This window comes from Schistocerca nitens, chromosome 10 (genome assembly GCF_023898315.1).
Source record: "Schistocerca nitens isolate TAMUIC-IGC-003100 chromosome 10, iqSchNite1.1, whole genome shotgun sequence".
Taxonomy (NCBI): Eukaryota; Metazoa; Arthropoda; class Insecta; order Orthoptera; family Acrididae; genus Schistocerca; species Schistocerca nitens.
In genome coordinates this window covers 210,249,768-210,266,061 of record NC_064623.1, presented here as the reverse complement: position 1 = coordinate 210,266,061, position 16,294 = coordinate 210,249,768, and the positions used below count along the sequence as shown (strand labels likewise).

The 16,294-nt window shown below is 39.2% G+C and overlaps 1 protein-coding gene across 1 annotated transcript in view; it reads left to right on the top strand.

Annotated features, from left to right (window-relative positions):
- LOC126210662 (ATP-binding cassette sub-family B member 10, mitochondrial-like) overlaps positions 1-16,294 on the top strand; it is a 137,531-nt gene that overhangs the window by 56,481 nt on the left and 64,756 nt on the right. Inside the window, exon 5 of the mRNA XM_049939993.1 lies at positions 1,103-1,273. Coding sequence (XP_049795950.1) covers positions 1,103-1,273 — 171 coding nt within the window. The remainder of the gene's footprint in view (positions 1-1,102; positions 1,274-16,294) is intronic.

Sequence of the window (16,294 nt, the reverse complement as noted above, 5' to 3'; positions counted from 1 at the left end):
ACGGTGTCCCACAGCAGACAGTTTACAAAGGTATTATGTTAGAGACTAGTATCAGAGATATGTGAGTGGCTCGTAGAGTTCTTAAGTAACAGAACCCAGTACATTGCCCTCAGCGATGGGTGTTCATCAGAGACGAGGGTATTGTCAGGACTGCCCCAGCAAAGTGTGATAGGACCGCTATTATTTTCTATATACAAAAATGATTTAACAGACAGGGTAAGCAGTGGTTTGTATCTGTTTGCTGAAGATGATGTGGTATATGGGAAGGTGTCATCCTTGAGTAACTATAGCAGGATATAAGACGACGTAGACATAATTTCTAGTTGGTGTAATGCATGAAATCTAGCTCTAAATGTATAAAAATGTAAGTTGATGCCGATGAGTAGGAAAAACAAACCAATAATGTTAGAGTAGAGTATTAGTTGTGTATTGCGTAATGCAGTCAAGTCAATTAAATATCCATGCGTAATGTTCAAAACGATATGAAATGGAATGAGCATGTGAGGGTGTGTTATGGAAAGTGAATGGTTGACTTCAATCTGTTGGGAGAATTTTAGGAAATTGTGGTTCATCAGTAAATGAGACCACATATAGGACACTGTACAACCCATTGTTGAGTACTGTTTGAGTGTTTGGGATCTGCAGAGGTTGGATTAAAGGAAGACATTGAAGCAGTTCAGAGCTGGGCTGCTAGGTGTGTTAGAGGTAGGTTAGGTCACCGTGCAAGTATTATGGAGATGCTTCAGAAATTCAAATGGAAATCCCTGGAGGGTAAGCAATGTTCTTGAGAAAATTTAGAGAATTGGCATTTGAAGCTGACTGCAGAAAGATTATACTGCCGCCAACATACATTTCGCGTAAGGACCGTGATGATAAGTTAGAGAAATTAGGGCTCGTACAAGGACATTAGATAGTCGTTTTTCCGTCGCTCTGTTTGCTAACGAAATGAGTAGTAGTGGTACAGGGAACCCTTCACCATGCATCATACAGTGGTTTGTGGAGTATGTATGTAGACGTAGATCAATGTATTTTTAAGCAGTTTACATCCTTTGAGATAGAGGCTTTAATAATACAGTATTATGTTGCTTATTCTGCATTTCAGGACTCTCTGGCATCTGCAAACCAAGTGGCAGAGGAGCGCATCAGTGGCATCCGCACGGTGAAGGCATTCAGCCAGGAGGAGAGGGAGTGTGAGTCATACAGCGAGAAGCTGCACCGTGTCCTGCAGCTTGCGTACCGTGAATCCTTTGTAAGGGGGATCTTCTTTGGACTGGTGAGTCAGACTGTGTCGCATTTACGGGTGTTTTGTGCAGGACTTAACCAACTCTTCATTTATGTTCACTAAGACTCCAATTGAGGCGGGGGGTGGGGTTGGGGGGATATGAAACACACCCATAAAATTCAAATTCCATCAAAGGTAATCTCTGAAGCTGATAATTATTGCTGATGTTGGTACATACATGCTTGTATGTGGCAATAATAAAAGTTTCATTCTGTAAATGATAACTTCATGCTCCCGCAGTACCAGAATTTACTTTTTGACTTTTTGTATAGTTCGTCACTCTCTCTCTCTCTCTCTCTCTCTCTCTCTGTGTGTGTGTGTGTGTGTGTGTGTGTGTGTGTGTGTGTGTGTGTGTGTGTGTGTGGGCGCGCGCGCGCACCAGACGAAAAACTGCACCAAACTGTTTCTGGTATAGATATATCGAGTATCATAAAGACTACCTCCTTAAGCTACCGTATAAATAAAGTACTGTAAAAATAACATTTTTATTAGAAAAATCTTGTTGTGCCATACAAAAGCTCCGATATCTCGCATAGTATTAACTGTATATTTAACATTCCCTCTCTCTCTCTCTCTGGATGTGTGTGTGCATGTGCTGCTGACAAAACTGCAGCCCACAGACCTGTACAGTTGTTTTTACCAGATGGGAGCTGCACAGAGGACACTTCCACACTCTTCGCTCAAATGCACTTTGGTTTCTTTACTGCACAGGTTTTTGTCCCTCATCCTGTATTTTTGCTGGACATATCAATGGCCTAATTGATTTAATAAAGCATATGTCCAGCAGTGTCACTGGGTGTGGCATGGAGTGATGTGTGTGCCAGTGCCAGGTCATGTAGGTAAACAGTGGCAGATTTAGTGTGTCCCGTGGACCCTCTTGGCCCAAACTTGACCAAAAGATGTTGTTGTTGTTGTTGTTGTTGTTGTTGTTGTGGTCTTCAGTCCTGAGACTGGTTTGATGCAGCTCTCCATGCTACTCTATCCTGTGCAAGCTTCTTCATGTCCCAGTACCTACTGCAACCTACATCCTTCTGAATCTGCTTAGTGTATTCATGTCTTGGTCTCCCTCTACGATTTTTACCCTCCACGCTGCCCTCCAATACTAAATTGGTGATCCCTTGATGCCTCAGAACATGTCCTACCAACCTGATCCCGTCTTCTGGTCAAGTTGTGCCACAAACTTCTCTTCTCCCCAATCCTATTCAGTACTTCCTCATTAGTTATGTGATCAACCCATCTAATCTTCAGCATTCTTCTGTAGCACCACATTTCGAAAGCTTCTGTTCTCTTCTTGTCCAAACTATTTATCGTCCATGTTTCACTTCCATACATGGCTACACTCCATACAAATACTTTAAGAAACGACTTCCTGACAGTTAAATCTATACTCGATGTTAACAAAATTTTCTTCTTGAGAAATGCTTTCCTTGCCATTGCCAGTCTACATTTTATATCCTCTCTACTTCGACCATCATCAGTTATTTTGCTGCCCAAATAGCAAAACTCCTTTACTACTTTAAGTGTCTCATTTCCTAATCTAATTCCCTCAGCATCACCCGACTTAATTTGACTACATTCCATTATCCTCAATTTGCTTTTGTTGATGCTCATCTTATACCCTCCTTTCAAGACAGTGTCCATTCCGTTCAGCTGCTCTTCCAAGTCCTTTGCCGTCCCTAACAGAATCACAATGTCATCGGCGAACCGCAAAGTTTGTATTTCTTCTCCATGAATTTTAATACCTACTCCGAACTTTTCTTTTGTTTCCTTTACTGCTTGCTCAATATACAGATTGAATAATGTCAGGGATAGGCTACAACCCTGTCTCCCTCCCTTCCCAACCACTGCCTCCCTTTCATACCCCTCGACTCTTATAACTGCCATCTGTTTTCTGTACAAATTGTAAATAGCCTTTTGCTCCCTGTATTTTACCCCTGCCACCTTCAGAATTTGAAAGAGAGTATTCCAATCAACATTGTCAAAAGTTTTCTCGAAGTCTACAAATGCTAGAAACGTAGGTATGCCTTTCCTTAATCTTTCTTCTAAGATAAGTCGTAAGGTCAGTATTGCCTCACGGGTTCCAACATTTCTATGGAATCCAAACTGATGCCCGAGGTCGGCTTCTACCAGTTCTTCCATTCGTCTCTAAAAAACTCGCGTTGGTATTTTGCAGCTGTGACTTATTAAACAGATAGTTCGGTAATTTTCACATCTGTCAACACCTGCTTTCTTTGGGATTGGGGATTATTATATTCTTCTAGAAGTCTGAGGGTGTTTCGCCTGTCTCCTGCATTTTGCTCACCAGATGGTAGTTTTGTCAGGACTAGCTCTCCCAAGGCTGTCAGTATTTCTAATGGAATGTTGTCTACTCCGGGGGCCTTGTTTCGACTCAGGTCTTTCAGTGCTCTATCAAAGTCTTCACGCAGTATCATATCTCCCATTTCATCTTCATCTACATCCTCTTCCATTTCCATAATATTGTCCTCAAGTACATCGCCCTTGTATAGACCCTCTATATACTCCTTCCACCTTTCTGCTTTCCCTTCTTTGCTTAGAACTGGGTTTCCATCAAAGCTCTTGATATTCATGCAAGTGGTTCTCCTTTCTCCAAAGGTCTTTTTAATTTTCCTGTAGGCAGTGTGTATCTTACCCCTAGTGAGATAAGCCTCTACATCCTTACATTTCTCCTCTAGCAATCCCTGCCTAGCCATTTTGCACTTCCTGTCGATATCATTTGTGAGACGTTTGTATTCCTTTTTGCCTGCTTCATTTACTGCATTTTTATATTTTCTCCTTTCATCAATTAAATTCAATATTTCTTCTGTTACCCAAGGGTTTCTACTAGCCCTCGTCTTTTTACCTATTTGATCCTCTGCTGCCTTCACTATTTCATCCCTCGAAGCTACCCATTCTTCTTCTACTATATTTCTTTCCCCCCATTCCTGTCAATTGTTCCCTTATGCTCTCCCTGAAACTCTGTACAATCTCTGGTTCTTTCAGTTTATCCAGGTCCCATCTCCTTAAATTCCCACGTTTTTGCAGTTTCTTCAGTTTTAATCTACAGTTCATAACCAATAGATTGTGGTCAGAGTCCACATCTGCCCCTGGAAATGTCTTAAAATTTAAAACCTGGTTCCTAAATCTCCGTCTTACCATTATATAATCTATCTGATACCTTTTAGTATCTCCAGGGTTCTTCCATGTATACAACCTTCTTTCATGATTCTTGAACCAAGTGTTAGCTATGATTAAATTATGCTCTGCGCAAAATTCTACCAGGTGGCTTCCTCTTTCATTTCTCTCCCCCAATCCATATTCACCTACTATGTTTCCTTCTCTCCCTTTTCCTACACTCGAATTCCAGTCACCCATGACTATTAAATTTTCGTCTCGCTTCACTATCTGAATAATTTCTTTTATCTCCTCATACATTTCATCAATTTCTTCATCTGCAGAGCTAGTTGGCATATAAACTTGTACTACTGTAGTAGGTGTGGGCTTCGTGTCTATCTTGGCCACAATAATGCGTTCACTATGCTGTTGGTAGTAACTTACCTGTACTCCTCTTTTTTTATTCATTATTAAACCTACTCCTGCATTACCCCTATTTGATTTTGTATTTATAACCTTGTGTTCAACTGACCAAAAGTCTTGTTCCTCCTGCCACCGAACTTCACTAATTCCCACTATATCTAACTTTATCCTATCCATTTCCCTTTTTAAATTTTCTAACCTACCTGCCCGATTAAGGGATCTGACATTCCATGCTCCGATCCATAGAACGCAAGTTTTCTTTCTCCTGATAACGACGTCCTCCTGAGTAGTCCCCGCCCGGAGATCCAAATGGGGGACTATTTTCCTCCGGAATATTTTACCCAAGAGGATGCCATCATCATTTAACCATACAGTAAAGGTGCATGCCCTCGGGAAAAATTACGGCTGTAGTTTCCCCTTTCTTTCAGCCGTTCACAGTACCAGAACAGCAAGGCCATTTTGGTTAGTGTTAAAAGGCCAGATCAGTCAATCATCCAAACTGTTGCCCCTGCAACTACTGAAAAGGCTTCTGCCCCTCTTCAGGAACCACACATTCGTCTGGCCTCTCAACAGATACCCCTCCGTTGTGGTTGCACCTATGGTACAGCTATCTGTATCGTTGAGGCACACAAGGCTCCCCACCAATGGCAATGTCCATGGTGCATGGAGGGGGGGGGGGGATATTTACTGCTAAAAGCCTTTGTTTCTGTTTGGTCCAAGAAGATTTATTATATTCTGTGATTTATTTGTGTTTTTTCTGTGTTTATTTGTATATTTTCTGTTATTTATTTGTATGTAATAGGTGTTCAGTAAATCTTGTGTTGTTGGAGACGCTTTAACTGACAAAGAGCACCTCACCATTGATGAGAGTTGCTAAGAGGGCGGGCACACACACACACACACACACACACACACACACACACACACACACACACCAATATTTATTGTGCACCACTGAGTATTGCACGATAATATTATCTTTCCGAGATTGGTATTGACTGTTTGCACAATATACTGAAGACTGAGAGCTTGAAGAAGGATGACACTCGCTCAGTATAGTGTGGATCTATGGTACCGTGTGAGGATGGTATTGTGCAATATACAGCAGTTCATGCTGAAGGTGAGAGAGATTCAGTTTACTCCAAATAAATTTCTGCAAAGAACTGAAAAAAGTAAATGACGAAAGATTGGGAAGTGTACTAGAAGATATATATGAAAGTACAATGCAGTACTTTAAAAACTAAAATTCCTGATCAGTCAAGAAATGGCAGATACCTCGTCGCCCACAATAGACGAGAAAAATGAAGATGTGTCTTGACAGTAAGCACAAATGTTTATTTTACTTGTAGCAGTTCTCATAACTGACACACAATATTAGGTCAGCTGTTCAGTGAACACAAGTGTCACAACACAGACATGGAATCGTGTAAGCTGTTAATCTGTTATCAGTAAATAATTGTTTTATTTTATTTGTAGCAGTTGTTACAATAGAGAAATACATAGAAAACACCACATGTAATTGATAAATTACACAGTTCACTTGTACAGCTGCCAAACAGCACCTCACCAGTGATGAGAGTTGCTAAGGGGGCACTCACACACTCAATATTTATTGTGCACAATAATATTGGCTTTCTGAGATTGGTATTGACTGTTTGAACAACATACTGAAGACTGAGGATGAACTCTTCGTCCATTAAATGTTCACTGGAAGCAGTTCAGACTTGTTTTGCTCATTCTGCATAATTTCTGCTCGTGTTTTTCAAGACAAGCAACTCATTCGCAATACACTCGAGTTGCAGACTGTCGAATACAGACATGTTCGCATTGGAGGTAGGCTTCTGACTGACATTTCCCGGAAGTAAATATTACGCAATATTATTGTGCTGTTCTCGGCCTCCCACTTCTCGGCAATATATAGACGCAGTATTGTTACGTCGATAATACTGAGTGTGTGAGAACTACTTAGCCCACGACATGAAGCTCCTGCACATGTTATGTCAGCACCATTTTCTAGAAAGAAAAGGACCAAATTTGTCCTATCCTATCATCAGAAACACAGCAGTGCTATGTAAGAAAAATGGATGTTTGAGTTCCTACCAACACATCGGCTGTGTCTGTTGCGGTCTTCGGCCCAAAGACTGTTTTGGTGCAGCACTCCGTGCCAGTCAATCCTCTGTGAGCCTCTTCGTGTCTCTATAACCACTGTAACATACATACATTTGATTCTGCATATTGTAGTCAATGCTTGGTCTCCCTCTACGATTGTTACCCCTGCACACCATTACATTGCTATTCTTGATGCCTCGAGAGGTGAAGATGAGTCCTCTAATCTGATACGATCCTTTAGTCAGATTGTCCTCCCATCTCACTTAGTCTCCTCGGTTTCTGCACTCTCTCTTCATTAGTTACCAATCCACCCACCTAACCTTCAGTGTTCTTCTGCAGCACCACATTTCACAAGCTTTTATTCTCTTCTTCTCTGTACTGTTTATCATCCACGTTTCACTTCTGTACGACGATACGCTTCGCCCAAATACTTTCAGAAAAATGCTTCTCTCTCCCCTACAGAACAGCTTTTCTTGCTATTACAGGTGTGCATTTCATATCCTCTGTACTTGTTCCCAAAACAGCAAAATACACCTACTATTTTCACTTCAGGATCCAATTCCCTCAGCATCACCTGATTAAATTCAACTGCTTTCCCTTATGCTTGCTTTACTTTTTTGATGTTCATCATATAATCTCTTTATACGACACTGTGCATTCTATTCAATTTACTTTCCAAGTCCTTTGTTGCCACCTCTGGAAGAATTATAATGCCATTGGCATACCTCCAAGTTTTTATTTCTTCTCCTTGAACCCAAATTTCTATTCCAAATTTCTTTTTGGTTTCCTTGACTTTTTGCCAAATGTTCAGACTGAATAACATCCAGGATAGGCTACAACTCTGTCTCCCTCCCTTCTCAAATACTTCCTCCATTTCACGTCCCCCAACTCTTATAACTGCAGTTTGGGTTCCGTACAAGTTGTATATACCCTTTCACCCTCTATATCTTGCCCCTGTTGCCACCACATTTTCAAAGAGTCCGTTTCAGCAAACACCACCAAAATCTTTCTTTAAATTTATCATTGTTATAATTACAGTTTTTTCTTTTTTCAAGTTGTCTCACAAAATAAATTGCAGTGGTAAATTGCCTCATGTATTCCTACATTTCTAGGGAACCAGAAATGATCTTTCCAGAGCTCAGCTTCTACCAGTCTTTCCATTCTTCTTTAAATAATTGTTAGTATTTTGCAACCGAGTCTTTTTAAACTGATCGTTCAATAATATTCGAACTTGTCAGGACCTGCCTTCCTTGGAATTGTCAGATATGTCTTGCATACCAGGTGGAAAAAAATGTTGGCTCTCTCAAGAATCTCAATAATTATGAGGAAATGTTGTCTATTACAGGGACCTTGTTTCGACTCATGTCTTACAGACCTCATTCAAATTATTTACGCAGTATCCTGTCTCTCATCTTATTTTCATCTACTTATTTCCTTTCCGTACTATTGTCTTCAATTTTCTCTCTTTTGTATAACCCTTGTATGTATTCCTTCCACCTTTCAGCCTTCCCTTCTTTGTTTAGTACTGGCTTGGTGTGTGAGCTTTTGATATTCATGTAGCTGCTTCTCTTTCCTCTTTTCCTGTGTGACATCTATACTTCACACAGTCATACATACTTCTACAGCTTTGCATTTATCTTCTAGCCATTCCTGCTTTGACATTTGCACATTCGGTCAGTCTCACTTTTAACGAGTCTCACTTTTAACGAGTCTCACTTTTAACGATCTGTATTCCCTTTTGCCTGATTCACTTGCTATGTTTTTATATATTTTCTCCTTTCCTCAGTTCATTTCAGTACCTTGTCATCCTTTGTTCTCTCCACTATTTCATCTCCCAAAACTGCTATCCATTCATCTTTTATTGTATTCCTTTCTCCCATTTCAGCTGGTTGTTGTATAGTGCCCACTTTAAAATATCAACAACTGCTTTCAGTTTTGCATGTCTCATGTGCTTAACTTTCTACCTCGCTGTAATTTCTTCAGCTTTAACCTCAACTTCACAAACAATAAATTATGGCCAGAATGCACACCTGCTTCTGAAAGTACATTGCAGTTTAAAATCTGGTTTCAAAATCACTCTTTCCAGTATATATTGTCTCAGAAACTGTCCAGTCTCTTCAGATCCCTTCCATATATACAACCATCTTTTATGATTCTCAAACAAAGTGTTAGCAGGTAACAATGATTTAACTGTAGTCTCTGCAAAATTACCCCATTCCCTTCCCTCACCTCATATTCACCCACTATTGTTCCCTCTCATGAAACGCATGTTAGACCATCGGCTCTTTATATTGAAAACTATAAGCATGAATTGCTTTCGGTCTTCAGCCATCAACAACAGATATAAGGTTAAAAACAGTTCAAGTTAATATATCTTTGTTGATGTGGTCTAAGACCAAACTGGTGGATGCCAATTGTTTTCAATAAAAGAGCTGATGGTAATGCTATCAGATTCTAGTCCCCATCACAGTTAAACTGTTGTCCCACTCATAAACTGAATATTTCCTTTTATCTCCCATTAGAAACAGAATAATTTGTTTTATCTCATCATAGATTTTTCTCTCTCTCCATCGTCTGTGAGCTAGTTGGCATATACTCTTATATTACTGCAGTGGGGCTTTTCTTTTTATCTGCTGTAGTGTAAATAGCGTATTGTATCACTGGTGAAGTGACGTGTTGCACAAGCATTTACTGAACTGATGAATGATGATTGCCATTATAAAAAGTTTATTTCTGTAATGAATTAGTATAACCTACTGTTTGGATGTATGTTTTATTTATGTGCATACATTATTGAATGGATGGATGCAATGTATATGCAAACTAGGATGATGATAGATACACTACCTCATATGCAGTATCTACTGCAACTTTATAATTCATTGTCATTGTAAACAAGAGTACAATGTATGTTATGTTTGTGAGAAGCCTCATATTTATTTGGAGAATTGGCTGTTGGGTTTATATTGTTAACTTCCAGCAGTAACTGCAGCACTTTGACAAATGAAGTTTGTTCAGAAGAGGTAGGTGAATGTGCTGAAATAATAAGGTTCACAAGATTGAATAATAAGGAATCATAGTATATGTTCAGACTTTACCTCACCACCTGAGATCACAGTAAAGAGCCCGTGGAACAGCATACTGTCTTCACTATACTGTTCGTAGTAGTTTACCCACGTTCATATTTTCTTATTCCTTATTAGTCCTACTCCTACAGTACCCCTGTTTGATTTTCTGTTGAAAACCCTGTGCTCACCTGACTGTAAATCCTTTTTTTCCTGCCATAACATTTCATTGTTTTCTACTATATGTAAACTTATTTGTTTATCGTTTCAAATTCAGTAACCTATCTACATAATTAACCCTTTTGTGGTTGATAGGATACACACATTGGGAAGTCTATATATCATATCTGTCTAATTTTAGCATGTAGCAAGATGCTTTCAAAACTTGGTGAAAAATACTATGGATATACAGAAGGCTGTGAGCAATCAAATAGAACGGCATGTGTTGTAGCTGGCACATTGCATCTGTTTAATGAAAATCAGATAAATCACCATCTTCTCCATTCCAAGAATGTCTAAAGTAACTAATTGTGTTTTCTTATACCTCATAGACATAATTTTGAGACATTACTTTACACCTCAGTAATTCTGGTGGTTTGTACATAATTTCTATGTAGTGGTTCGTATATGCCACAGAAAACATCGTAGGATGTAGAAAACATTGGTGTATGGTATGTCAAAGCCATCTTCAAATGTTATGTTGAAAACTTGTGTGCAGTATTTCATGTTTTTCATTGTCAGGAGGATAAATATGTCTCGGTACCGATTTGCTGTATTTTTTTCCATAATTGGCATCCTGATAAATTCATACTAAAATTAAAAAAGCTTAACTTTGAAAATCCTAGGTGCATGTAAAACAAAGAACATAGTTTGATTCATGGGACACATGTGTCCCACTTCATCAATTTTCAAAATCAACCCACTTAAAACATTTTTGGCAGTGAACGTGTATTATCTATCACAAAGAAAGATGATGTTTTTTTTACCTTTTATTGTTCAAACCCATGCAAAATAAATTTTAACCATGAAAGGACTAAGGGATCTAACATTCCACATTCTACCAGTAGAACATCAGTTTTGTTTTGTCTGATGGCAATATTCTCCCAAGTATTTCTTGTCGAGGAATCTGAATGGGTGCTAGCATTTTAATTCCAAAATCTTTTACCCATGAAGATGCCATGTTGATGAAACTACACAGTAGATGTATATGTTGAAATGCTACTGTTGTCACTGAAGGTGTAAATTGAATTACAGTTTTAGTTATAAATTGCAGTCTTCTCAATAAAGTCATAAAGGTTGTAGAGCATGAAACAATACATTAATTTCATATGCTTAACTTGGTGAATTGGGGATGATGATGATGACAGTTAATCACTATCATACATCATCCTTGTTTGCTGGAGAAGTCCTACACTTACTTTTTGGGCTATTTTGTATTCTTATCTGAGTATGAGATTCATACATTACAAATAATTTTCTGACACCCATGTTTCATAATTTACTTCATTTATTAGTAATTTTCACTTTAAACATCTCGTAACAGTTACAGCTTCCATCCAAATCTTTGCAATTGTTCATTTGAACAAGTAACAAACAACTTTACAAAATTCTAACTGCTACTATCTGTTTATATTGTTTGTAATTTATAATGCAGAAAAAATTGTACAAATAAATGTATATTTGACAAAACAGAAAATAAAAATATATTTTAAATCAATTGCTTGCAAAATAGAAATCTTCCCTCTTCAAAATTTAATAAACTGGATATTTTTAACAGTTACAATTGACATATGCAAATTTCTTACTAGATAAATGGGTATTTTAGTTCCCTGTACTGGGTATTTTAGTTCCCTACAGTTTTAACAACTCCAAAGTTATCATATTAATAACTGTGTAACTGTATAACAAAAATTATGGTGTATCAATATGTTTAGTTAGCAGATGTATCACATACTGCTGTAGGAGACTCTCAGTCTGTTACATTACAATGTCCACAAGAAAATAACAGCTGTAAAAAAAATCAAGATACGATTCTGTAGGATTCTTTGACCTGAAAAAGCATTCGACTATGTAAAGTGGTGCAAGATGCTCGAAATTCGTGAGATAAATAGTGGTAAGCTATAAGGAAAGATGGATAATGTACAATAACCAAGGGGGAACAGTAATAATGGATGACCAGCATTAGAAAGAGTGTAAGACTGTGATATAGTCTTTGGCCCCTACTGCTCAATCTGTACTTCAAAGAAGCAGTGACGGGACTAAAAGAAAAGTTCAAAACTGGAATTAAAATTAAAGGTGAAAGGATACCAATGATAAGAATAGCTGATGACAGTGCTATCTTCGGGGAAAGTGAAGCACAATTACAGGATCTGCTGTATGGAATGAACAGTCTAATAAGTACGAAATATGGATTGACAGTAAATCGGAGAAAGACAAAAGTAATGAGCAGTAGCAGAAATGAGAACAGCGAAAAGCATAACATCAAGATTGGTGATCACAAAGTAGATGAAGTTAAGGAATTCTGTTACCTAGACAGCAATGTAACCAATGATGGACAGAGGAAGGAGAACATAAAAAGCAGACTAGCACTAGCAGAAATGGCATTTCTGGCCAATAGATGTCTACTAGTAACAAAGATAAATCTTAAAGTTCAGGAAGAAATTTCTGAGAATGTACGTTTTGAGCACAGCATTGTATGGAAGATACAGGTTGTAAGTGCTACTCAAAGATGAAGAGGTTGGCACAGGAGAGGAATTCATGGCAGATCTCATCAAATCAGTCAGAGGATTAGAAGACCAGATCAGTCAATCTTGCAGACTGTTGCCTCTGTACTACCTGAAAGGCTGCTGCCCCTCTTCGAGAACCATAATTTAGTCTGGCATGTCCTCAGATACCACTCTGATGTGGTTACACCTTTGACATGTCTGTCTCTATCACTGAGACATTGCCCCTCAATACTATCACGTTTCTTTGGTTTGCTCTTAATCCTTATTTCTGCTCAGTAAACTGTTTGTCCCATTCAACAGGCTCTGTAATCCTTCATAACTTCCAAAGAGGACAGCAGTGCCATCAATAAATCTTATCACTGATATCCTTTCAACCTGAATTTTAATCTCTCTTATGAAACTTTATTTAATTTATTTAAATGCTTCTTTGGTAGGTTGAAGAGTGTAGGACAAAGACAGCTTCCCCACTGTACGTGATTTTTAATGTGAGCACTTCTAACTCTGCCTTCCATTCTTATTGTTTGTTCCTACATATTGTACATTGTGTGTCTTTCTCCTTAGGATATATATTTTTTTCTGAAGGTTTCAAACATCTTCCACAACTTTACATTGTTGAACTTGCCATCGATGTCCACATAGATCTAGGTTGGCAAATCCTCTGCAAGTGTCATGTTTTTGTAAGTATCACTGATATTACTGGCCTGCAGCTTCTCAAATATCATTCTTATTGACCAGTGGTAGGTTGGCTCTGAGCACTATGGGACTCAACTGCTGAGGTCATTAGTCCCCTAGAACTTAGAACTACTTAAACCTAACTAACCTAAGGACATCACAAACATCCATGCCCGAGGCAGGATTCGAACCTGCGACCGTAGCGGTCTTGCGGTTCCAGGCTGCAGCGCCTTTAACCGCACGGCCACTTCGGCCGGCTACCAGTGGTAGGTCTGAGCGCTGTTAGGTCTCTGTGGACTGCCACACCTGTTTACTTAATATGGCCCTTCAATTTTGTAGGAACCTAGGAGACCAATTTGTGAGCTGCTGTAAAGTGCCACGATATGCCTCGCTTTATGTTACTGTAGGCTGGAATACTGCGAACATCCTATTTCTTCTGTATATATTTTTATTTAAATAACTTACCAAACGGGAAAGTGCTGGTAGATATACACAATAAAAAGACACACAAACACACACACAAAATTTGAAGCTTTCGCAACCAACGGTTGCTTCATCAGGAAAGAGGGAAGGACAGGAAAAGACAAAAGGATGTGGGTTTTAAGGGAGAGGGTAAGGAGTCATTCCAATCCCGGAAGCGGAAAGATTTACCTTAGGGAGAAAAAAGGACGGGTATACACTGTACTACCTGAAAGGCTGCTGCCCCTCTTCGAGAACCATAAGTTAGTCTGGCATGTCCTCAGATATCACTCTGATGTGGTTACACTTTTGACATGTCTGTCTCTATCACTGAGACATTGCCCCTCAATACTATCACGTTTCTTTGGTTTGCTCTTAATCCTTATTTCTGCTCAGTAAACTGTTTGTCCCATTCAACAGGCTCTGTAATCCTTCATAACTTCCAAAGAGGACAGCAGCGCCATCAATGTCTGCTTGTGTGTGTGTGTGTGGGGGGGGGGGGGGGGGGGGGCGCGAATGTATACCCGACCTTTTTTTCCCCTAAGGTAAGTCTTTCCGCTCCCGCGATTGGAATGACTCCTTACCCACATCCTTTCGTCTTTCCCTGTCCTTCCCTCTTTCCTGATGAAGCAACCGTTGGTTGCGAAAGCTTCAAATTTTGTGTGTGTGTTTGTGTGTCTTTTTATTGTGTCTATCTACCAGCGCTTTCCCGTTTGGTAAGTCATGGAATCTTTGTTTTTAATATATTTTTCGCATGTGGAATGTATCTTTCTATTTTATTTTTATTTAAATAGTTGGATGTAAGTACGAGGGTAAGTCCATTATTATCGCAATTTAGTTATATTTTTGTTTATTTTGGTAGTACTGTCATTTTATGTTGATGATGCATGCTTTGTTTATTTGTTGTTATATGTTCGCAATTTTCAAGCTGCTACATTAGTTTCATTATCGCTGCCATGCTGTTAATCATGGCTGCTCCGCTGTCTATTTGCACCAAAGAGCAGCAACGTTCAGAGATCCATTTTTTGTGGTCTGAAGGCGTATCACGAGCCGAAATTCATCGAAGACTTTCGGTACAGTATGGGAACATCGTTTTGCCACAACCGAGTGTCTACAAATGGATTGAAAGATTCCAAAATGGTAGCACTAGTGTTACACACAAGGAAGTAGCCGGACGACCATTTACCGCCGCAGTTGAAGAAACCATTGAGTGTTCACCTGAAATGATTCTCTTAGACAGACAATTACGTATTGACAAAGTGGCACATTGTCTGCAAATTAGTCATGGTTCTGCCTACGAAATCATCCACAACATACTTGGGTTTCATAAAGTTTGTGCAAGATGGGTCCCAAAACAACTCACTTAGTTGCATAAACAAACACACTTGGACATCTACAAAAAACATTTGGATCGCTGTGGTGACAAATGGGACAACTTCTTAGACAGGATCATTACTGGTGATGAAACATGGAAACATCCAAATTTGCTGTGCAAGAAAAAGTTCAAAACCCAACCGTTCACAGGAAAACTGATGCTTACAGTTTTTTGGGACGCACAAGGTGCAGTTGTTGTTGTTGTGGTCTTCAGTCCTGAGACTGGTTTGATGCAGCTCTCCATGCTACTCTATCCTGTGCAAGCTTCTTCATGTCCCAGTACCTACTGCAACCTACATCCTTCTGAATCTGCTTAGTGTATTCATGTCTTGGTCTCCCTCTACGATTTTTACCCTCCACGCTGCCCTCCAATACTAAATTGGTGATCCCTTGATGCCTCAGAACATGTCCTACCAACCTGATCCCGTCTTCTGGTCAAGTTGTGCCACAAACTTCTCTTCTCCCCAATCCTATTCAGTACTTCCTCATTAGTTATGTGATCAACCCATCTAATCTTCAGCATTCTTCTGTAGCACCACATTTCGAAAGCTTCTGTTCTCTTCTTGTCCAAACTATTTATCGTCCATGTTTCACTTCCATACATGGCTACACTCCATACAAATACTTTAAGAAACGACTTCCTGACAGTTAAATCTATACTCGATGTTAACAAAATTTTCTTCTTGAGAAATGCTTTCCTTGCCATTGCCAGTCTACATTTTATATCCTCTCTACTTCGACCATCATCAGTTATTTTGCTGCCCAAATAGCAAAACTCCTTTACTACTTTAAGTGTCTCATTTCCTAATCTAATTCCCTCAGCATCACCCGACTTAATTTGACTACATTCCATTATCCTCAATTTGCTTTTGTTGATGCTCATCTTATACCCTCCTTTCAAGACAGTGCTCTTCCAAGTCCTTTGCCGTCCCTAACAGAATCACAATGTCATCGGCGAACCGCAAAGTTTGTATTTCTTCTCCATGAATTTTAATACCTACTCCGAACTTTTCTTTTGTTTCCTTTACTGCTTGCTCAATATACAGATTGAATAATGTCAGGGATAGGCTACA